General features: G+C 44.8%; 1 protein-coding gene and 1 long non-coding RNA gene across 4 annotated transcripts in view; both read left to right on the forward strand.

Moving 5' to 3' along the window:
• Positions 1 to 10,730, forward strand: part of TBC1D2 (TBC1 domain family member 2) — a 43,252-nt gene extending 32,522 nt beyond the window's left edge. For all 3 annotated transcript variants that reach the window (XM_072991897.2, XM_072991900.2, XM_072991898.2), the window contains exons 12-14: positions 1,429 to 1,614; positions 1,869 to 1,990; positions 7,180 to 10,730. In XM_072991897.2, the coding sequence (XP_072847998.2) occupies positions 1,429 to 1,614; positions 1,869 to 1,990; positions 7,180 to 7,372 (501 nt within the window). In that variant the 3' untranslated portion in view covers positions 7,373 to 10,730. The remainder of the gene's footprint in view (positions 1 to 1,428; positions 1,615 to 1,868; positions 1,991 to 7,179) is intronic.
• Positions 10,731 to 13,649: 2,919 nt separating this feature from the next.
• LOC140704783 (uncharacterized) lies at positions 13,650 to 16,923 on the forward strand. The gene is made up of 2 exons (XR_013541348.1): positions 13,650 to 14,682; positions 16,616 to 16,923. It is a non-coding gene; the product is annotated as an uncharacterized LOC140704783 (long non-coding RNA).
• Positions 16,924 to 22,403: the final 5,480 nt, after the last annotated feature.

The following is a 22,403-nucleotide window of genomic DNA, read 5'->3' on the forward strand; positions in this document are numbered from 1 at the left end:
TTGTATCTATGAACCTCTCTCTACCATCCACCTTTTATTTTTTTAAAGCTTAGTGTCTTTTAAAAAGTTACTGTATTGTGTATGATGCCTTATCTGTATTCCCATCGGTATTTTTATTATGTGATATTATTTCATCTCATTTTGTTAGCCGTGCAGAGTAGAGACCCTGCCACTAGTTGGGCAGGATAAAAATGTAAATAAATAAATATAGCAATAAAAGAAGAAATAATAAAGCCACAGATTACAGTTGATTGCATTGATATTATCTACAACGGACGTCTCAGTCTGGCGGTGCCAGTCTGTGGATGATAGGGGTTGTAGTTCAATGACTTTTTTATCACTCTGGAGAGAAGTGATAAGTGGGGAGGCCACAGGTTTCTGATTCTGTTTCTGTCATCTTCTCCCAAGCTTCTGAATTGTGAAATTTGAATTCATTTAATTCAGATCTCTTGTATTCTTCCAGTGATCTATGTATTTTTTGTACTGGAGACTCTCTTACGATGAATTCTTGCACTGAATTTTTATCTGTTTACCGTTCTTATTGGTTAGTCAATATTACTTTATTGTAATCTTTTGTTGTGTATAAGCAGACCTGAGAACACTATTATTGGGCAGCATATAAATACTGCAAATGAAATAAAATAAGAAGTAAATAAATTAACACAAGTGCATTTAAATCCCATCCGCTGCAATTAGTGGGAACAGAAAATGTTTAACTTGGGACTAGATTATACTAGTCCAAGTTAAACATTATATGTTTTGACCATATTGCAGTTTATTTTAAAATATTTTATATTGTTTTAAAAATATAAAAGTAAATGTAATGGTCAAAAACTTATCTTGGAGATTCTGCTTCATGCCCTGACTCTAATGCCTGTTTCCCCTACCCCGTCAGGAGGTATTAATACAGTGGTGCCTCGCTAGACAGTTACCCCGCATGACAATTTTTTCGCTAGACATTGACTTTTTGTGATTGCTATAGCAATTCACAAAACAATGATTCCTATGGGGGAATTTCACTGGACAATGGTCCCTGCTTCGCAAACTGATTTTCGCTAGACAATGATTTTGACAGCTCCCTCCGTGCTCGCAAAATGGGTGTTTTCGGAACCTAAGCTTCACAAGACAGCTATTTAAACAGCTGATCGGCGGTTCGCAAAGCAGCTTTCCTGTGGCCGATCTTCGCTAGACAATGACGATTCTTCCCCATTGGAACTCATTAAAAAGGTTTCAATGCATTCCAATAGGGAAATGCTTTTCGCTAGACAATGATTTCACTAAACAGCGATTTCAGTGGAGCGGAATATCATTGTCTAGCGAGGCACCACTGTATATTTATCCTTCTGTTTTGGAGGACATAGAATATGTTGATACGCAGCCTTTCTAATGTGGTCATTCATTACTGTTACTGATGTTTGCTGAATCCAGGTGGATCAAAGAGTCTTCAAGGACTTCTTGTCAATGAAGCTTCCCAGACTGACAGCTCACCTGGAGCAGCACCAAATTGACCTGGCCCTTGTGACTTTCAATTGGTTTCTGGTTGTGTTTGTCGATAGTCTTATCAGTGACATTCTCTTCCGAGTTTGGGATGCCTTCCTCTATGAAGGGACAAAGGTAGGATAACCTCATCCATCCACCCACCTACCCATCTACCCAGCCATCTGCTTTCCTTAGTACATACTGTATGTCTGAAGGAAGATATGTTTTAGGGCTATTAGGTGTCTACACTAAGATTTCAGGCCACTGGATGTGTGTACTGAACGTACATCTTCCTGCCTCAATATTCTCATTTTATGTTAAAAGAGTGTGACAAAACCCTTACAGTGACCTACTATATGATCCTCATCCAGGTTTCTTCTATGTCCCAGGTGATATTCCGTTATGCTCTGGCAATTTTTAAATACAATGAAGAAGCAATATTGAGGATCCAAGACAGCTTGGAAATATACCAGTACTTTCGTTTTTTCACTAAAACTGTCTGTGATGGCAGGTAAGGATTAAAGCAAAAAATTCAAAGCTTGCAGTGAAGCTCCTGTGGTCAGAGTCCTGCGGGAGAATATTTATGGGCAATGGATAGGTCTCTCTTTTAGCTTGAGATTCTTGGGGAGTGGTCACATTGTAGTGATTGGCAAGGCTGAGAAACAAAAGGTGAGGCCAAAAATACAATAATTTTTTTTAGCTTAGATCAGTTATAGATAATAATAGCTAATTTTTCGAATAGTCACTTCAGCCTCCTAAACTGGGGGGAAGAAACAAAATTACAAAAGCTGAAAAAAAATCAAATTATAGTGTCATGAGGAAGGGCTGTGGCCTTCTAGGGGACCTAGAGAGCGAGACGGAACCCCCAGAAAGGCTGAACTCAATTTTATGGTCCTGATGCTCCACACTTTTAGTCTAGAGCAGGGGTGTGTGAAGTTCACTCCATGCTCGTGAGCCCCCAAGCCTTTTTTTGTCCCCCCATCCTTTCCAGTGCCCCAAATATTCCCCCCCCCCACAAAATAAAAAAGTGCTTTGGTAGCAAATGGCTAAGCCTGTGTTTAACTCAAGAAAACTTACCAGAGGGCTTTTGGGCAAAAAGCAATTTAAAGAGAAAATTTAATTACCATACTCTTCCCCTGCATTTCCTCAGCATTTCACTTTGTCATTGAACCTTAACTGTTCATTTGAAGAACATTAAACCTTTGTTATTTAAAAGGCTTAAGTTCCAATTGCTACTTAAGGAACCTGAATTTTGTTTACAGAACCAGCATGGTATACCAGATAGTGGGACTAGGACTCAGGAGACTTGGGTTCAAATTCCGGCTTGGCCATGGAAAATCATTGGGTGTGTGTGTGTGGGACTGAAAAACAGTCCTTAAATATCTCACATACTTTGAAAACCTGATTGGGTTTGCATTAAATTAGATGTGATTTAACAGCACATAACACCATGATTATTTGTTTAAATAGGAAACTTTTTAGCTTACTTCTTTTAGACTTGCAGTCAGTTCTTGCTGCCGCTGCTGGGTCTACCTCAAAGAGTAGTAAATACTGTAGATAATTAAACAATTAATTAAATCTGTAGTAAAATGAATTAGATGCAATCCATAATTAATTTGGATTTTAAATTGAATTAATTTTAATTGATTCCTTGTGATGACGTCGAGCTGGATAAACGCATTGGCAAAGCAGCTACCATGTTCTCTAGACTCACAAAGTGAGTATGGCTTAATAAGAAGCTGATGGCATATACGTACCAAGATCCAGGTCTATAGAGTCTGTCTCCTGAGCACACTCCTATACTGCAGTGAGTCTTGGGCCCTTTGTGCACAGCAGGAGAGGAAGTTGAACATGTTCCATATGCATTGTCTCCCACGCATTTTTGGCATCATTTGGCAGGAGAAAATTCCAAATACAGTGGTGCCCTGCATAGCGAGGTTAATCCGTTCCAGATTAACCCTCGCTATGTGAAATCGTCGCTAAACGGAACGTAAAAGCCCATTGGAACGCATTAAACATCGTTTAATGCGTTCCAATGGGCCCTAAACTTACCGTTCAGCGAAGTTTCCTCCATAGCGGCAGCCATTTTCGCACCCTGCGCATGGCCATTTCGGGTGTCCGGCGGCCATTTTAGAACCACCGAACAGCTGATCGCCCGACTCAGTGGGAGGCTTGGGGGGGCGGCGGCAAGAGGAGAAGAGGGAAGGTGGGGGGGAGGGCGCGCGAGCGCACGGCTTCCCTGCCTTCGCCTGCCTGCCTCGCCGCCTTCCTTCCTTCCCGGGGGCGTCAGGAGGAGGAAGAGGGAAAGTGGGGGGGGGGGGGGGAGGACGCGCGAGCGAGCGGCTTCCCTGCCTTCACCTGCCTGCCTGGCCGCCTGCCTTCCTTCCCAGCCAGCGTGGCCCCGCATCACTCTCGCGGTGGCGGCTCCTTCCTGGCACCCCGTCGGCCCGTCTTCGGTAAGCGAGTTTTTCCCATAGGGACCGACGCTATGCCTCCGCATTAGCGATCCCGGAGAAGGGATCGCTATACGGATTCTTCGTTATACGGTGCGCTCGTTATGTGAGGCACCACTGTAGTGTAGTCCTGGAACAAACTGGAATTTTTAGCATGTATACATTACTGAAACAGCGACGTCTATGTTGGCTCGGGCATGTCGTGAGAATGGCTGACAGTTGGATTCCAAAAGGTCTTCTGTATGGAGAATTAGTGCAGGGAAAGCGCCCCAGAAGGAGACCTCAGCTGCGATACAAGAATATCTGCAAGTGGGATCTGAAGGCCTTAGGAATGGACCTCAATAGATGGGAAACCCTCACATCTGAGCATTCAGCCTGGAGGCAGGCGGTGCAGCATGGCCTCTCCCAATTTGAAGAGACCCTTGTCCAGCAGGCCGAGGCAAAGAGGAAGTCACAAAAGCAGCAAAACCAGGGAGCTGGACAGGGGACAGATTGTATTTGTGGAAGGTATTGTCACTCTTGAATTGGCCTTCTCAGCCACACTAGATGCTGTTCCAAGTCCTCTATTCAGAGCACATTACCATAGTCTTTTGAGATTGAAGGATGCCTATTGTAGTTGTAAAAAATAATTACAGTACTTAAGTCTGATTGGTGGGCTAAGTTTATTTAATAGTAAGATACGTTATTGTAATAACATATAACATTGTCTGCCAAGTTTTGCCCTTTCCCTTTAGACCATGTACCCTCTGAGTTTGTAACAATTGATGAGCTGAACATCTTGAAAAGGTTCCCCCAATCTGGTCTAGGGGAAATCCAGTTTGTCATTCAGAAAACTTAAAAATGCAAACACAGGAGGTCCTCAGCATTTCATATATGTATTTATTAGTTACTTAAAAAACTGTACATAGCCATTCACCAGAATTGGTTCCCCCCTTCACGGATTGCTGCCTTGTCGTGGCAAAGGGCCTTGAGTAATTCAGAGAAGCTATGGGCTATTATGCCATGCAGGGACACCCAAGATGGACAGGTCATAGTGGAGAGTTCTCACTAAACGCGATCCACCTGGAGCAGGAACTGGCAAGCCACTCCAGTATCTTTGCCAAGAAAACTTCATGGACAGAAACAAAAGTCTAAAAGATATGACGCTGGAAGATGAGCCCCTCAGGCCAGAAGGCGTCCAACAAGCAGGGCAAAGGCTAATAGAGTTTTGTCAAGAGAACAAGCTGGTCATCACAATCACTCTACAACACAAGAGGCGACTCTACACATGGACATCACCAGATGGGCAATACCGAAACCAAATTGATTATGTTCTCTGCAGCCAAAGATGGAGAAGCTCTATACAGTCAGCAAAAACAAGATCTGGAGCTGATTGTGGCTCTGATCATCAGCTTCTCATAGTAAAATTCAAGTTTAAACTGAAGAAAGTAGGAAAAACCACTGAGCTAGTCAGGTATAATCTCAACCAAATCCCTTCTGAATACACAGTGGAAGTGCAGAAGAGATTTAAGGAACTAGATCATGCTGGCTGAGTCAGAAGCTCCACAGTAAGCTTTAAGATAAATTAATATTGTCCATAGCGTGCTTCTTTTTGGAAATTTGATATAAATTTGAAACCTGACAGCCCTTCTGTGTGTGCCACCTTTTTAAAATTCTTGTATAAATTCTATGGAACTGTGACACATTTGCAAAATCTTCTTGATAAGCCATTATCTCACTTCATATTGGACAGGTATTGAATCCTTTATTGTCTTTGTGAACTAGAAGCCTGAAATTCAAGGAATATTGAAGCACTGAGTCACATCAGAGTCATTTGCACATAGTGTGGAAACTCAGAGAGTCTGGTGTTGTTCAGGTGGGAAGGACATTCTTTCTCCCACACATAAATGCCAATATTGTTTTTCACATATCTTTTCTGGATCTTGACAATTTGAAAGATTATCAGAACATAGCCTGGGGTTCCTTTACCCACCAGCCATTTTTAGGGAACAAAGCTTCAAAGGAAAAGAAATGAATAACAAATAGGGGCCTTACATCATTACTACTAGGGATGAAATACCACATTGATTCACACAAGTCACAAATTGTGCTGAACAATCACTGTCTCTTTATCTTGGGACCATGTGTAAATGTTTGCCATGTAGTCTCATTCCTAATGGTTGAGGACCTGGACTTGATCCACGAAAGTTTGCATTAAAATACAGCAGTTAGTCTTTAAGGTGCCACAACATTTTTGTCTTCTTTGTTTGTTTTGCATTTGTTTTGTTTCTTGACAGAAGATATTCCACAGTCATCTTATGCATAGACTCACTTCTCTGTATAATGCAGAGCTAGATACTATCTTTTATTAGGACCACTAAAATTAGAAAAGGAATGCAAAGGTAGCAAAGGTTTTCAAATTCTTCAGAATTTTTCATTGGAAAACATGGTACAAAAATCAGGGGAAGGGGAAGAGATAAAATATTTAAAAACTAGTGTAGTGTGTTGGCCTTTTGTGTGTTTCTGCAACTGCAAGATGTTGAATGGAGCCTCAGTGAAAAGAAAAGATGTTCAGGCTTGCTGACCTCCATGGTGCTTGTCTCCATCTCCTCCCCTATCAGTCAGAGTGGGTGGATCGCAGTCCCTCAAGAGAATTTGGTGCATTCTAGATTGCAACCATAGTCCACAGGGAGTGGTTGCCCAATAGACATGACCATATAAATTGGTGTGATTCTTCTGCAGTGTTCAGTGGTTCTTTGGCAGAAAAAAGTGCTGTAGAAAATATTCTCTGAAGGGGTAAGAATTCAAAGATTGGTCCAGGACAATAGCCATAGTATGTAGACCCAGTGAGCTGACCAGAAATACAGATGGCCCTGAGTGTGTCCTTATGGTTTGAAGTATGGAGGTAAAGGAATTTCTACTGCAAGTCATATCTAACATTTTGGTCTGGGCCTTCATTTTCTCTCTTTGAAAAGCTGCTGTATTGTCTGATGAAGTGGACTTGTCCATGAAAGCTCACATGAAAAAATATAAAAGTTAATCTTTAAGATGCCACCACGTTTTTGCCTTTTTAAACTTTTTATTTCTATTTTGCTTTTACTGTAATGCTATATTGTTGAGATTGTGCCTTAGCTTTGTGAAGGGGGTGGGGAAGAGAGCCTGCAGGAATGCCATGAGCGTCTTTCAAATCAATCTTCTGTCAAAATAGATACCAGGTCCCCTTTCCCCCTCTTGTTTTGGTCTGGCTCATATACTTCCCTTTCTACAGGAAGCTGATGAACATTGCCTTCAGTGACATGAATCCTTTCCCTATGAAGCTGCTCCAGAATCGTCGTGGAGAGTACCGACTGAAACTGGAGGCTGAGTTGAAAGAACTGGAGCGAATAAAGGCCCAGTATGTGAGGGAACATGTCACCAGTCAGCTGGATGGAGCTGTGAGTGAGGATGAGGAAGAAATGTAACACCTGTTCCCATTTCTCTGCGTATCTCCAAGTGTCATATTTTGCTTCTCTGGAAACAAAAGGTGGATGTTGTTTGCACAAATGTTGTCGTTGGCACCCATGAACAGTATGAGGAGATGCACCTGAGTGCTTTCAAGCGCATCGAGAATGATCATATGGCATGGAAGCCTTGCTCTCTTTTGGATCTAGTGTGTAGTGTGATATTTCCTGGATGTCACTCAGAAGCAAGTCAAGGTGTTTTGCTGCCTGAGGCAAAGGACAAAATGGAGTCCCACTGCCATTTCATATATGGAAGCTGATCACTCAGACTGGCACTTGAATCTGAGTTCATCACTGATAACTGGACAAAACCATCTACTGCATCCACTGGCTGACTTGAGGGGACAAGAGCACATAGCCAGCCAGGTGGCACTCTTTCCTCAACATCTTGCCACCTCCCCTTACTTCCTATTTTCTTGCTGCCTGAGACCCACTTTGCCTAATGGTAACACCAGCCCTGATGCTGCTGTGACATAAAGTCCTTATTATATTTTATTTTCTGAATCGCCTCAAGTACTGGAAATCTCAAGCTTTGGAAATCTGTCCCTTTTCTCCTCGTTCTTGTATGGTATGGTTTTTACCTGGATGGCAAAGAAAGAATGTATGTTTTTGTCAATTATAGGTCTGTATCAAAGGCTAGTGAAGCACCAGTAATACTAAGCAATATCTCACTTTTTTTTCCCCTTGTTCTCTACTGGTTTCCTCAGGAGGAACTGTGAGCAGAAGCAACAAAATAAAATCTTGCTTTAAGAGGATTGCTGATGGAGACAGTTTAGAAGGGAAGCTTTAGCACTTATAAAATTTCATACATTTGGTGACTCTTTCCACTCCCCCCTTCATGTGTGTGAAGCTGCTCTGCTTACAGCTGCCCACCTGAAAAAATAATTTACAGTAAATGTGTGTAAGTGTGTAAGAAGTGGAATACCTTGTGATGAAGCAACAGATTTGAGCGTTTAAAGACCTTTTCTTCACAGGCTGCCGAAGGGTTGATTAATCATTGTACAAAAGGGCTTTCCCGGATGGTGGCTCTCAAGGCTTCAGTAACACGTCTTGTATTGATATTAGCTGAAGATCTGAACTCTGAATTTGTTTGAGGAATGTCATCTGATGTTCATGTCTCTTCCTTACCTCCATCCTTCTGAAAACATCTGTCAGGTACTCAAATCTGGAATCTCTTGTTCTGAGGTTGGAAATTCACCATAGTGTTTGTGCTCAGGTTTGACTCTTCTCAAGGCAAGAAGGAAGTAACATGGGTCTCTCCCATTTGCGGATCATATGAGGTCTCTGTATTGGCCAAGCCTGCAATAAATACAACATGCCCTGCTTACTGCCACGGACTGATTAGCAGAACAGTACCTTCTGTCCCTTGCAGTTAAGATGACGGCAGTTCACATCTCAACCATTTTGGAACCACAGGTTACTTACAATCTAGTTGTAGGTGGAGGCCTTGTTTGGCCCTAATTTTGACCCATGATCCTTGCTGCTAGCTCAAGCAAGACCCACATACTGTAGGTTACATAGCAAGAACAGGTAGAATGATCCCCCTCCAAGGTGTGCAGTCCAGACATTGCCCCATCATCTGCTGACTTCCTGGGATGATGATGGGTGCTAGGGTTCTTCTGTCTGTGCCTGCCAGATGATCATCAACCTCTTCAATAGCAGCTATTGAAGGCCTGGCATGGTGAGCACAGAGGATTGCAAAAGGAGGAGACCCCACAGAGCAGAACCTCTGGGCCTGAACTGAATACAAATTTCGCCCCCAGAGTCTCTAGGGATGCAAAGACAGAAATAGGGTAGGAACAGAGAGATAGTCAGTCCGGCAACATAAAAAAAAGCTGTCATTGTTCTGCTAAGTCAAGGCACTGGAGTTGCCATCTTGATTTAGCGCCTCATGACTTGACCAACAATAGAGAATTCCTCTTGTTGTCTGTCAGCATGTCAGCATTTTTTTTAAAATCCTGAGAACTTTATATTTTCTTTTCTTCAAGCAGAACTGTTATTCTGTAGGGAAAGATACCTAGTCACCCTTTCCTGAGATGGTGAGATCATGGAAGGTGCTAAGTCCTACAAGAGCAACTTGTGAGCATTTTTTTTCCTGCCAGAGATCCATGGAAGGTATTCTTGGCATTTTCCCCACAAGATGGGGTGTTACTTCAGCATTCCTGTTTCCTGGTGCTCCACAGCTGCATAAAGCATGACCACATCTGCCTAGAAGGTTCTGCTGGCCTAAACCTTCTGTGGTCTACTTCTGTCAACCTTGGCAAGTTCCTTTGAAGTGTCATGCACCAGCTGCAATTTTCTTCCAACTCATGACTTGAATGCACCTGCTTCTTATATTTCATAGAGGGTCAATAATTTTTTAACTCTTAATTCCTACATCAATTCTGGGCATGTCTTGCCATTTATTTTCTTTCTTTAAAATGTATTTATTTTATTTGTGATGCCCCTGTATTCTTTGGCTTTGCTGTTTAGGTTATTATTTTTTTGTTTTGTTTTTTATGTTCTATGTGGAATTTCATCTCTCTTTGCTATAGAAGCATGGTGGCCACTTCCCTAAAAGCTGCTGAATTCAATAACAGCTTGTATTTTATTCCCAGTCAGTTATACTGATCTTTGCCTTACACTTCAAGTGTTGGAAACAGGGTATGTGAAAATGAGATGTGCAATTGGTGGCTGTAGAAGGACAGGATTGCTTTAATTCTGTGCAGTTTCATATTTGAGGCCTGCTGTAGAGCCTTCTAATCATAACGATTTTCTGTACAGCAAGGCACACTGTAGCTTCGTCTAACAGAGTTTTGTCAACTCAGGCTGAAATTATCCATCCCAGGTCTCATACAAAGGCCCTGTGCTGTATTACCTCTTAATTTTTTTAAAAGTGCCAGTACTAAGTATTGAACTTACTGTTTTTCTTGGTGCAGAACATGTGTTTTGTCAGTGATGGTCTTTCTTTTCTCCTTTTGCCCTGTATATTAGCAGAAGTTTCACTTTGTTAATTAATACATATTTTTTTAAAAGGAGGAGCAAGAAGGTTTTGCTGCTTAGGGTGAAATGCCTTGGACATTTTGTAAGAGCTCTGAGTTAAAATACCTTTATATACAAATCCGTCTTAAAATGAATGATATTTATCTTGTAATGTAACATTCCTGGAATGTTTTTTATTTGCACTGAATTGGCTAACTTTTATTCTTTTGCCTTTGCTTTTTGTTGCTGATCAAAGAAATGTGCTCTGATTGGAAGTTCTTATCTTCACTTCTAAAGTACGTGCTGCTACTTGTAAACTCCCGGGAGGAAATAAAAACAAAGATCTTGTAGCAACAAAGCTTCTAAAGCTGTAATTTTGTCTTTCTTCTTCTGGGCTTGTCTGAGGCCATACAGGTGGCAGGGCGCATAATTCCACCAGCCACACACATTCTTGGAGATTTTAGCCAGCCCCTTTACCAGGAGGCACAGTGGAGGTTTGAACTCCCAGCTCCTGGCTCTGCAGGCTCTCCAACCCACTGATCTCTATTAGCACATTAAATCCTTCAACGCTAGAAGATTGGATCCTGGACTTTCTGCATGCAAAGCAGGTACTCTTTCCACCGATCTGTTGCTTTCTTTGGGCATGCTGTCACATTAGAATGTGCAACGTCTGCTTTTGAAAAGCTGTGTCTCTTTTTTTATACCAGAATTTTGAACATGTAAGCAGAGCTGTGGTGTGACTATTATTTGAAGAAGTACCAACTCCTGTTTTAAGTTGCAGGAGTTAAGTCAGAAGTTGGTACTCAGCTTCACTGGTGTCCTTGACTTTAGATTGTCAAGGGAAGGGGGAAAACTGCTTGTGAAACTGTGCTATGTCATTTACAGCTTTCTTGGATAATTGACAGTCTCTGCTCTCCATTAACCTCTAAAAGTATTTATTTGGGATCCTTGTATAGTTATTTAGAATTCTGCCTTCTGTACAGTTCCTTAGCTTCACAGTCACTCTGACTGCTGCTCTCTCTGGTACCTCTGTATACAGGAACTATTAGTTTTTTTCCCTTTATTATTTTCTTTTTTTTATTTCTTTTTTTTGTATGTTTGAATTCATATAATTTTTTTTAAAAAAGAATCAAACAGTGTTTTAAACATTTGTTCTAAGTCCCAGAAGAATTAGGTTAATCGCTTAAAAATAATATTAGTAGAGTCATTATCAGGGACGTGGTGGCGCTGTGGGCTAAACCGCAGAAGCCTCTGTGCTGCAGGGTCAGAAGACCAGCAATCGTAAGATTGAATCCATGCAACGGAGTGAGCGCCCGTCGCTTGTCCCAGCTCCCGCCAACCTAGCGGTTTGAAAGCATGCAAATGCAAGTAGATAAATAGGGACCACCACGGTGGGAAGGTAACAGCGTTCCGTGTCTAAGTCGCACTGGCCATGTAACCACGGAATATTGTCTTCGGACAAAACGCTGGCTCTATGGCTTGGAAATGGGGATGAGCACCGCCCCCTAGAGTCGAACACGACTGGACAAAAATTGTCAAGGGGAACCTTTACCTTTACCTTTAAGAGTCATTATCATCATATTTGGCAGATCGTCTTCTCCCACCCAGATCTACCCAAATCACCCGTCACCGCCAGCAGGGACGACTGAGGGGTCTGACGCTGAGAGGCTCAGAAGGAAAAAACTAGAAACCGGGCCTTCTCGGTGGTGGCCCCTCGGCTATGGAACACCCTTCCTACAGAAATTCAGCTGGCACCCTTGCTGGGTGTTTTTAAAAGACAGTTAAAAACTTGGTTATTTAAGCAGGCCTTCCCTCCAGTCAGCTAAGTCTTTTATTTTTATTTTTCGCATCTTATCTCATTGGCAATTCTTTCCTAAATTAATTGTATTAACTAATATACCAGTTGTATTTTTATGATTATCTGTATTTTATATTGTCTTATTTTATGCTGCAAGCCGCCCTGAGTAGACTTGGTCCAGAGGGGCGGGATATAAATTTAATAAATAAATAAAATAAATAAATCATCATCATCATCATCTAACATCAAGTCAATTCTGATTCATGGTGACCCTTTGCAGGGTTTCCCAGGAAGAGACTACTCAGAATTAGTTTTTTAAATCCCTTCTTCTGGGGTCATCCTGATACTGAGCAGTTTGTTTAAGGCCACAGAGGTGGTTGCTACTCAAAGGAGGCACAATGGGGAATCAAACTCCCAACCTCAGGTGCCACAGGCATTCGTCTAAACCACTGAGATATCTAACCAACCAACTGAGAGATTAATAAACCAGGAAAAATTATCTTAGATTCTTTGGTTTCCCCTTTCTTCAGCTGCTTTCAATAAAAGTGTTTCTCCCGCCCCAGATGGCGATTATAAAACCCAGAGGGCAGATTAATCTGAAGTGGAGATTGGACGTCAGAGGTTGTCCTCTAGGTCCAGGCCACAAAGTGCTAAGGTGCCATTTTTATAAACCCAGACGTTCTCCCTCATTACTGATGTATTTGAATTTGGGGGTATATTGTCCCACAATAATCAGCAAACCAGATAGGCTGTTATGTTTGTTGTTAAAGGCCTTAACCGTTGGTTGTTCCAATTTCTTGGTCAAGATTGCAGATTTGTGGTTTCTGAAGTCAGTATGCAGGGTGATTGTTGTCGTTTCGTCCATAAACTGCAGATGGCATCCCAGCAGTGAGCACGCAGTGATATATAGATTGCAGGCCCTACAGGTAATGTTCTGTTTAATTAAGAATACCTGCTGTTCATGGTGTTCTTAATTAAAGATGACTGTCGTCCTGAGAAATACGCATGTAACAGGTCTCTTGGAAGCACAACGATATGACCCAGGATGGCTGACGGGTGTCTGACAATATTTCTGACACGTAATTTCTGTATTTTGGGATGCCAGTAGAATGCTATCACAGGATGCATGCTGGCGGCTTTTGCAAGATGCCCACAATGGATCATGATTGTGTGCCCTCGAGTCACTTCTGAGTTATGGTGACCCTTTTCAGCTTTCTCTGATTGTAACCTTGATGGAGAAGATTTTCCTTTGCAAAGGTAGTTGCTGTCTTGATGTGTGAAGGATATCCTTAGAGAAACAGATCTTTCGTGAGTTTCCTGATTCTTTTTTTTTTACAGCTTTCTTCAGTGTTGCAAAGGCATCGGATTCTGAAACTCAAGCTGTATATCATATTCCTTTCCATAAGTTTGGGGTGGCAGGATTTTCAGTCGAGGCTTTGCTGAATGTCAGTGACAATTTTGTTGCTTCCAATGGTACGGAGAACATCAAAGAAAGGGAAGGGTGGGTTTTCAGTGGTGTTAATAATAATGTGCTGTTGCACCTTCGAGTTCATTCCAGCTTATCCTTGCTAATGTTTGGAGTCCTCACCGGTAGGGTGCTCTAGGACTGCAGCTTGCCCAAAGCTACACAGGCTAGCTCTTCTCCAGGAGGCACAGTGGGGAACTGAACTCCTGACCCCTACTCCAATTTACTGAGCTATCCAGCAAGCTTCAGTAGTGTTACCGGATATAAATCTGGTAGTCAAAAGAACAGAGTTGATGTAGTCCAATGCTTTCCAACCTTGAGGAATCCAGATGTTTTTGGAATGGCACCCTCAGAAATCCTGGCCAGCACAGCTGGTGGTGAAGTCTTCTGGGAGTTTATATCAGTATATACTGTATACAGTACTGTATACTGTTTCAGTGTAAACATGACCTCACTAGTTAGGAGCCACTTGTCTAGGTTATTCAATCTGACTTACTCACACATCAATCCCCAGTAGGATTCTGGCTGTTTTCATTACCCATTTTCATCCATTCCTTGGTTAAATTATGTACGTTGGTCCTACAATATTTGTCTGTTTTAATAATTAAAAAAAAAATTGCTGTCCTGTTTTTACAGTTGTGCTTGTGCCATCGGGATAGCACATGCTGTTTACAATGTTATTATAAGCTGCCTTAGGGACAATGTATTAAAAGAATATTTTAACTGGAAGAAAAAAAGAAGAATGTGACTTTACTGTTTTGTTTTTAATGGCAGGATTCTATCTATTCGATGTGAAGGATCACGGTGTGTTGTTAAATGCTTAATTTAACCTTGCATCAAGAGTCTTCCACCGTCACTGAATGAGTGCCCAGGGTGAAGAGTGGGGGCAGAAAGAAACAGAGCACGCAAGCCTGGCCTTCCTAATTGATTGAAAATTAGGTGCCAGGGGAGTTGGATGCACCCGATGAGTGAGATTAGCGCTGAATGGGTTGTGCCAGCTCCTTGATTCTTTCCGAACAGATCGCTTTCTTCGCAGTCTCCTTCACGGTAAACGCTTCTGGATTAAATTGAACAAAGTGTGTCGGGGCCCTGTAAGTGCAAGAGGAAAGAGAAGTAGCTGTCAGACTGAAAAGTTTCCAAAAGGATGGTCATGTTAGTTCTTTTATTAAAAAGCAACAACAGGGCCCTCTGCTCACTGGAAAGACTAAGGATCCTGTCTGCCTGCCCTGTGTAGGCAATCATCTCCTCTACACAAAGCTGGGCGTTTTTGGAATCACCCTGCAGATGGGTTGCCGAAGCAAAGGGTTATGGGAAAGGTGGACACTCCGCCAATAGAATCTATCTATCTATCGGTCGGTCGGCCATCTCCCTCCCTCCCTCCCCACCCAGCCAGCCAGCCAGCCATCTATCCATCTAGCTAGCTAGCTAGCTAGCTAGCTATGAATCTATCTCCCTCCCTCCCTAGCCAGCCAGCCAGCCAGCCGTCCGGCCAGCCGGCCATCTGTCTGCCTTCCTACCTACCTACCTACCTACCTACCTTCCTTCCTACCTACCTACCTACCTACCTACCTACCTACCTACCTACCTACCTACCTACCTACCTACCTACCTACCTACCTACCTACCTACCTACCTACCTACCTACCTACCTACCTACCTACACACCCACACCCACACCCACACCCACACCCACACCCACACCCATCCATCCAGCCAGTCATTTCTCTGCTGTAAATTTATCTACCTGTACCATGCATTTAAAGATGTTCAGAAGTGGCTTACCCGTCTCTTCTTCTGGGGACATCCTGGGACTGTGCAGCTTGCCCAAGGCCACACAGGCTGGCTCTTCTGGGAGGCACAGTGAGGAATTTAATTCCCAACCTCTGGCTTTGCAGACAGAAACTTAACTCACTGAGCTATCCAGAGAGCTAGATCAATAGTTACCTTTCAGGGTAATTATGCTGTAACAAAACAACTCCTCAGAATTAAGGAATACACTCATTGTGCTGGTGTAACAAGTGATGTTTCTAGTTGCTTTAAGGGGGGAAAATAATGGGTATTTAAAATGTATTTTAAAGGCATTCTGTCAGAAATTCTCCATGTGTTATGTCATTCTCAACCCAATACGTTCCCTAGAAAAAGTAATAAAAAGCTACAAGTGACAAGCAGCACAAGAAATAATGGAAGAAGTTACTTTTTCAGCATTACAAATAACAACAGTGGATTACTTCAAATACTGTAGCAAGGAACTGGAGCACTTTTAGATAACAATGTTCCCCTTGCTCCAACGATCACCCCCCTTGGCCATTGTTTTGAGGACTTCACAACTCACTGCAATCTTTGGGGGAGTGGGCGTGAGGGACCGTGGTGGGTTCAGAATTTGCAGTGATTGCCTTCCTGTCTTCCATCACTGGGTTCCTCATTATCTCATAAACATCTTACAAATCGGAAGAGGCCATCTGTGCATGAAAGTCTTATGCTGGATTATTTGCTCTCCCCCTCCTTCAATCTGCAGTGCAGAAGAATGAAGTGGTAGAGTCCCGAGGGGATAAGACTGGCTTGTACCACTTTAAGCTATACAGAATGGATCACATTTTCCATTTAAAAAGGGGGGAACCTCTTCTTGCACACAGCAAACAAGCAACAGGAATCAGTGGACATGACAAGAACCTTTCTCCCTAATATGCTGGCTTTGTTTACTTGCAGGAGGTTTTCTTTTTTAAAGGTGGCTATTCAAAAACCACCTGCCCACTTTCAGTTGAAGTCGGTACAGTCCACTTTGCACACATATACCCACTCTCCTCAGGTATTCCTTGACCTGATTCTGCAGCATCCCACACACTGCTTTCTCCCCCCCCCCCCCGTGCATGTAGCCTTCTCAGCAGCTCCCCCTTGGTGACATTTGTCTGCCTTTGTGTGCATTGTGCCAGGCGACTCCGTTTCTCCTTATCCACCTGCTCGTTTCTTCTTTCTTTCCCAGAAATGGTTCAAGAAGCGCCTGGCTGAATGGAGGAAATCGGAAGGACTCCCTTCGGAAAGCAGGTCGGTCAGAGACTGAGGCCTTGAACTTTCCTTCTGGAAACAGCCCTTGAAAACTGGCAGCCACTCAGAGATTGCTTCTGCTGTGGAACACCATGAGAATTTGTTCTTTTTCCTACTATTTAACCTGCTGCCTTATTTAACCTGCTGCACATAACCTGAGAGGAAAATTTACTGTATCAAACCATATGTGCCATTTAATGTATTATATGATAGAAATGATAAAACAGAAGCGACGTGTCTCAGTTTATAACTGCTTTGGTGTGGTTCATATAACAACAGTCCCATTAATTCCTGAGGAACCTAATCAGAATGGGCAGACTGAGTGCATAAACTTTTCTCCCTCTGTGGTCTGGAAAAATGAGCTCACCGGCACAGTGCAGAAGAAGAACACCCTCCAGAAAACTGAATGCAATAATGTTTAAGAAAGAGCATGACAAGAAAAGGGGGGGGGATGATCCACCCTCATATCCATTTCTGGGAGCATTGGTATATGCAGATGGTCTCTACAGAAACCCCACCTGCGTCTCGTCTGCACCCACACTGAACTAGAACCGGTGTATAAGCAGAAAAATCACATGGTACCATTGCAGCGCTAGGCCACATGCACTAATCTGCCCTAGGAGACATGCCTGTTCACCCAGCTCTTTCCATGTACTGACCCTGGTGCTCTCACTGTCTTCCTTCATAGATTCAAATGATTTTTCTTACCCATTCTGGTTCTCTTTCTCTTTCCTTCTGCTCCTTCTTTTCTCATCCACTGTTTTTTTTCCATTTTTGCTGGTCTTTTTTCTCTCCTCATTTTCAGCTAACTCAGCCCTTCTCTCTCCCTCCCTCTTCTAGCCTTTTGAAGGTTTTTTTTGGGGGGGGGGGCTTGCAAGAGAAGCATCACTTGAAGCTGCTGAGAGGTTCCCTGAGGAATGAATATTACAGCACAGGGGGCAGGTTCCTCTCTCCTGAATGTTAAGAAACACTGCTGCCTACTAGTGACTGAAGATGGTTTTGCAATCTATCGGCAGATCTTAAATTAATACATCTAGGTTTCCAAAACCAAATTAAGATTGACTGGCAATTTCCGAAGTATTCTTACTCTTCCTCCAGGTGACAAGGTATCCCAGTTTTGGAGCTATGGTAGAGATAAACATTTGTATGGTTATAGCTAGCTCACTATAGAGAGACTCCTCGCACCAGTTTCTGAATGCTTGTCCTCCTCACCTCTGCCAGGCACAAAAAAATTAACAGACCTGGTAATGTATATGTCACCAGTGCTCTATGGAACCATATATATAAGAAATAACAGGTTACTTGCCTTTGGAAACTTTGAATCTAAATTTAGAAAGGAGGCAACCCAGAAGAATGGGAAGGGAAGAGTCCAGAATAAAAACACTGAATGTGAACAAATATCATCAAATTTATTTCAACTAGGAAAAGAGACTAAAACTTTAAACTTGAATATGGATAGAAGAGGTTGCCATTGAAAATTAAAACATATGACTGATGGAGGTCCGAGGGATCAGAGACATAGAGACCTTGATGCAAGCAGCCAGGAGTAAAAGAAGTCTTTAGACTTCTAAACCAGGGATGGTTTAGGATAAATACGAACAAGGTGGTTGCAGTTGCTTTTACTCCATGGCTTGGCGTTTTTTCTTCTTCTGCATTTTGCCTCTTAGCTTCTCCTTTTCAGGTCCCGTATTTCAAATCCAAGTGGTTGCTGCCTGCTCCTATCTTCCTGTATCTCACTAGGCAGGAAACCTATTTCCAAGGGCTCTACCTGCTTTTGAAAAAAGCACTACTTGGGGAAAACATTTTGGGACGATACGTGAAGAACTCTACGCGGTCCCAGAAAAACGATCCTAAAAAGAGGGGAAGGGGAGAAACAAACCTCAACAGGGCTTTCAGAAGAGCGATGTGTCCAGTTTCTTTAAAATGAGCAGTAACAAAGTGTGCCCGCCCTCCATTGTCTTTCTGAAGGGGAGAAAGCTTGGGCCCACTGGAAATGACATTTGTATGTGATCTCTTTGTTCCAAAATTGAAAAGAACATCTGGGCTTCGAAGGCTTGAATCTATGATGACAGAATGAGACCTAAGAATTTTAGACACCGCTACATGACCCAAGGAAAGGGTGGCCAGCCCAGTGTCTTCAGGCACAAACCATTCATGTCAAGAACAATTGAAAAATCTAAATGATCAACTCGCGGACACACCCTAAGGTCGTATCGCTGCCTGCCAGTTAGAATTCCTCTGTTTCTTGGGAGAGCAGGCCAGCCCATCAGCAACAACGGACCACGGTTTGGATGGTCAGTCCTGGTCTACGGCCAGACAAAGTGTATTTCGGCAATTGCTTTCCAGGCTCCTCAACTTGCCCGGCTTCTCATAAACGCCATGGGTACCCGTAGGCGATGGAGAGGTCCATTTCCTTTTCCCGCTCCACAAAGTACTTCGACCGCCCCACTGCGGTCCAGTTGGCGGCCTCCTCCCTCTCCCGCTGGGCCCGAAGTTTCATCATTTCCCGAATGGGTCGTTGCTCTTCCGTGATGGGCTTTGATTCTTCCAGGTCAGGAGGGGGTGTTCTCCAGGGGATGAAAGTGTCCCCTTTGAATGTGGAAGAATCAGGGGGCTCCGTGGGACGCCGCACAACGACCAAGGGTGCCTGGGTGTTGGTGGCCACCCTCCAGTGACTTTGCCCAGACATGGGGGGATAAGGAAGGGGAGCGCTGGTCTTCATGGAGGTGCTGGCTGACATGGATGGATAAGGAAGGGGAGCGCTGGTCTTCATGGACGTGTTGGCTGACATGGGGGGATGAGGAAGGGGAGCGCTGGTCTTCATGGATGTGTTGGCTGACATGGGGGGATAAGGAAGGGGAGCGCTGGTCTTCATGGATGTGTTGGCTGACATGGGGGGATGAGGAAGGGGAGCGCTGGACTTCATGGAGGTGTTGGCCCACATGGAGGGATGAGGACGGGGAGCGCTGGTCTTCATGGATGTGTTGGCTGACATGGGGGGATAAGGAAGGGGAGCGCTGGTCTTCATGGAGGTGTTGGCCGGCCGTCTCCACCCAGGGGGCTCGTATAGCTGGGATGATGAGGCCTTTGGTTGGCAGGGGTGGGATAAGGTTGCAGGCTTGGCCACTGCTCTGTGGGCTACAGCTGGAGTGGAGGATGGCACAGATTTTGATGGTGGCTGTGAGGGTGGCTGAGGGCCTGAGTGGGATGCCGAAATCTTGGGGATCCTTGGCAGGGAAGGCAGGGGTCTTGCCCATCCTCCTGCTGGTGGGAATGGCTTTCCTGGAGCGGAGGGAGCCAGAGGGAGCTGTTTCTTCACTGGCACCAGCTGGGGTTTGCCCTTCCCCAGTGGGTACAGGACATTCAGGGACTCCATCATCTGCATGACCAGATGGCTCCTAGGAACGGGCTTCGGGGGCTCCTGAGTGGACACTTGCTTAGGTCCCACCCCTGCTGTCACTGAGGTTGTCACCTTCTTTTTGGCGGCTTTTGATGCCTTGCTTGGGGCAAGATCTTTTGCAGACTCTGCACTCTGCTGTGTGAGACTGACCTCTTGTTTTGCAGGTCCCTTTTCTGCCTTTCTTGGTGCATCTCTGTCACCTTTTTTGCCACTGGCAAGGGAACTGCAAGGCTTCTTAGGTGCCCCCAAAGCTGTTCCCTTCCCAGAAGCATTTGGAGCTGTGGTGGGATCTGAGGTTTTCTTTGTTTTCCTCACCTTCTTGCTTGGTTCTCCTTCGCTTGCTGGGCTTTTTGCCCTCTTTGCCTTGGTGTTGAGTTTAGGCTTGTCGGGTGCCTCGGATGGTTTCCCTTGGGTGGGTCTTGGGATGGGCACATCTGTCTTGGCTTGGGGCTCTTGAGACTTGACTCCAATGTCGTCAAAAGAGGTGGCACCTCCACCACCTTTTTTGCTACTGACGAGGGAACTGCAAGGCTTCTTGTGTGCCTCCAAAGCCGTTCCCTCCCCAGAAGCATTTGGAGCTGTGGTGGGATCTGAGTGTTTCTTTGTCTTCTTCACCTTCTTGCTAGGTTCCCCTTGACTTGCTGGGCTTTTTTCCCTCTTTGCCTTGGTGTCGAGTTTAGGCTTGTTGGGTGCCTCGGATGATTTCCCTTGGGTGGGTCTTGGGATGGCCACGTCTTTCTTGGCTAGGGGCTCTTGAGACTTGACTCCTACGTTGTCAAAAGAAGTGGCACCTCCACCACCTTTTTTGCCACTGACGAGGGAACTGCAAGGCTTCTTATGTGCCCCCAAAGCTGTTCCCTCCTCAGAAGCATTTGGAGCTGTGGTGGGATCTGAGGTTTTCTTTGTCTTTGTCACCTTCTTCCTTGGTTCTCCTTCACTTGCTGGGCTTTTTGCCCTCTTTGCCTTGATATTGAGGTTAGGCTCGTCGGGTGCCTCGGATGGTTTCCCTTCGGAGGGTGTTGGGATGGGCACGTCTTTCTTGGTTTCGGGCTCCTGAGACTCGGCTCCGATGTTGTCACAGGGCCGAGGAGGGGTTGCCAACAGTTGCTGGGCCTGCCCAGAGTCCCTGGGCTCTGTTGGATCTAGAGAAGGAAAGATGCTGTCCGGAAGGAGGGGCTCCATGGAAGAGACGAGGTCCTCAAAATCTGGGAACTCGGTGAGGAGATTCTCCGGCAGCTGGATATCATCTCTGGAGCTCATAAGGAGACTTCCCTCTTGGGCAGGAGGCAGCAGCTGAGACTCCAACATCGGGTTTATTTGACCATGCTCTCCTGGAAGAGAGGGAACAAAACCAGGACCCTCAATCAGAAGACTCTTCCCTTGATTGCCAGGACAAAGCCTGAGCAGCTGTCTGGATCCAGCCCTGGGGTTGAAGCACCTTCACACACACACCCGATCCAGTGGAGCTGACCTCCCCTCGCCTGCTTAACGGAAAGAGAAAAGCAGGAGTCTCCCTTTCGAGCCACTTCCTTCCGTTTCTCCAGAGGAACCCTGGTACACCACCTGCCCTCTGCTGCAACCTGGGCTTAGCCGGATCTGAGGTTTGCCAGGAACATCTGCTTGCCGGCCTTGGTGGCACTTTGGAAATGCTAGTCCTTCATGTTTCTAGGGAGGATGTGGGATGTGCTGAATGTAAGTGACTGGCTCTCCCCTTTTTGGGCTGAACAGGCAAAGCGCGAAAGTGAAGGTGGATTGGCCCACGTGTAATAAAGACGTTCCAGCTCCCGGGACAGCTTCCTTGGGAAGACAGGACAAAAACCCAGTCGCCTCTACGGGTTCTGTGTGTGCTTGTTTCCCTTCTGCACTCACCGTGGGATCCTTCATGGAGTGTCTTGATATTCTCCGCAGATGCCGTGGCAGAGGAAACGGAGGGGCAGGCAGAAGAGGACTGGGAGCAGATGCTGCTCCGGCTGTTGGTCTCCACAGGCTCTCCCGGAGGGTTGGCGAGTCCTTTGGCAAAAGAGGAGGCATTTGGTCCTGAAAGAGAGAAGAGAGGACGCCTGAGCCTCTGTTCGAAGCTCGCCTGGTCGTGCCCTCTGGTAGAAGGAGGTCCCTGAGCCAACGTTGGGGGAACCTTCTCCGCTGGAAGTCCCATGAAGAAGTCTGGAAGCTGGATGGGGAGCAGGCATAGCCTCCAGAAGCAGGGCTGCGAGAGACGCCCAGAACAGACGCCTGTGGATCTCAGCATGCCTTTCCGAGTCCTGCCTGCACCCCCCCTCCCCCAATGGATGGAAGCCAGGGCCCTTGTGCAGGTCAGCCACCCAGT

This window comes from Pogona vitticeps, chromosome 2 (genome assembly GCF_051106095.1).
Source record: "Pogona vitticeps strain Pit_001003342236 chromosome 2, PviZW2.1, whole genome shotgun sequence".
Taxonomy (NCBI): Eukaryota; Metazoa; Chordata; class Lepidosauria; order Squamata; family Agamidae; genus Pogona; species Pogona vitticeps.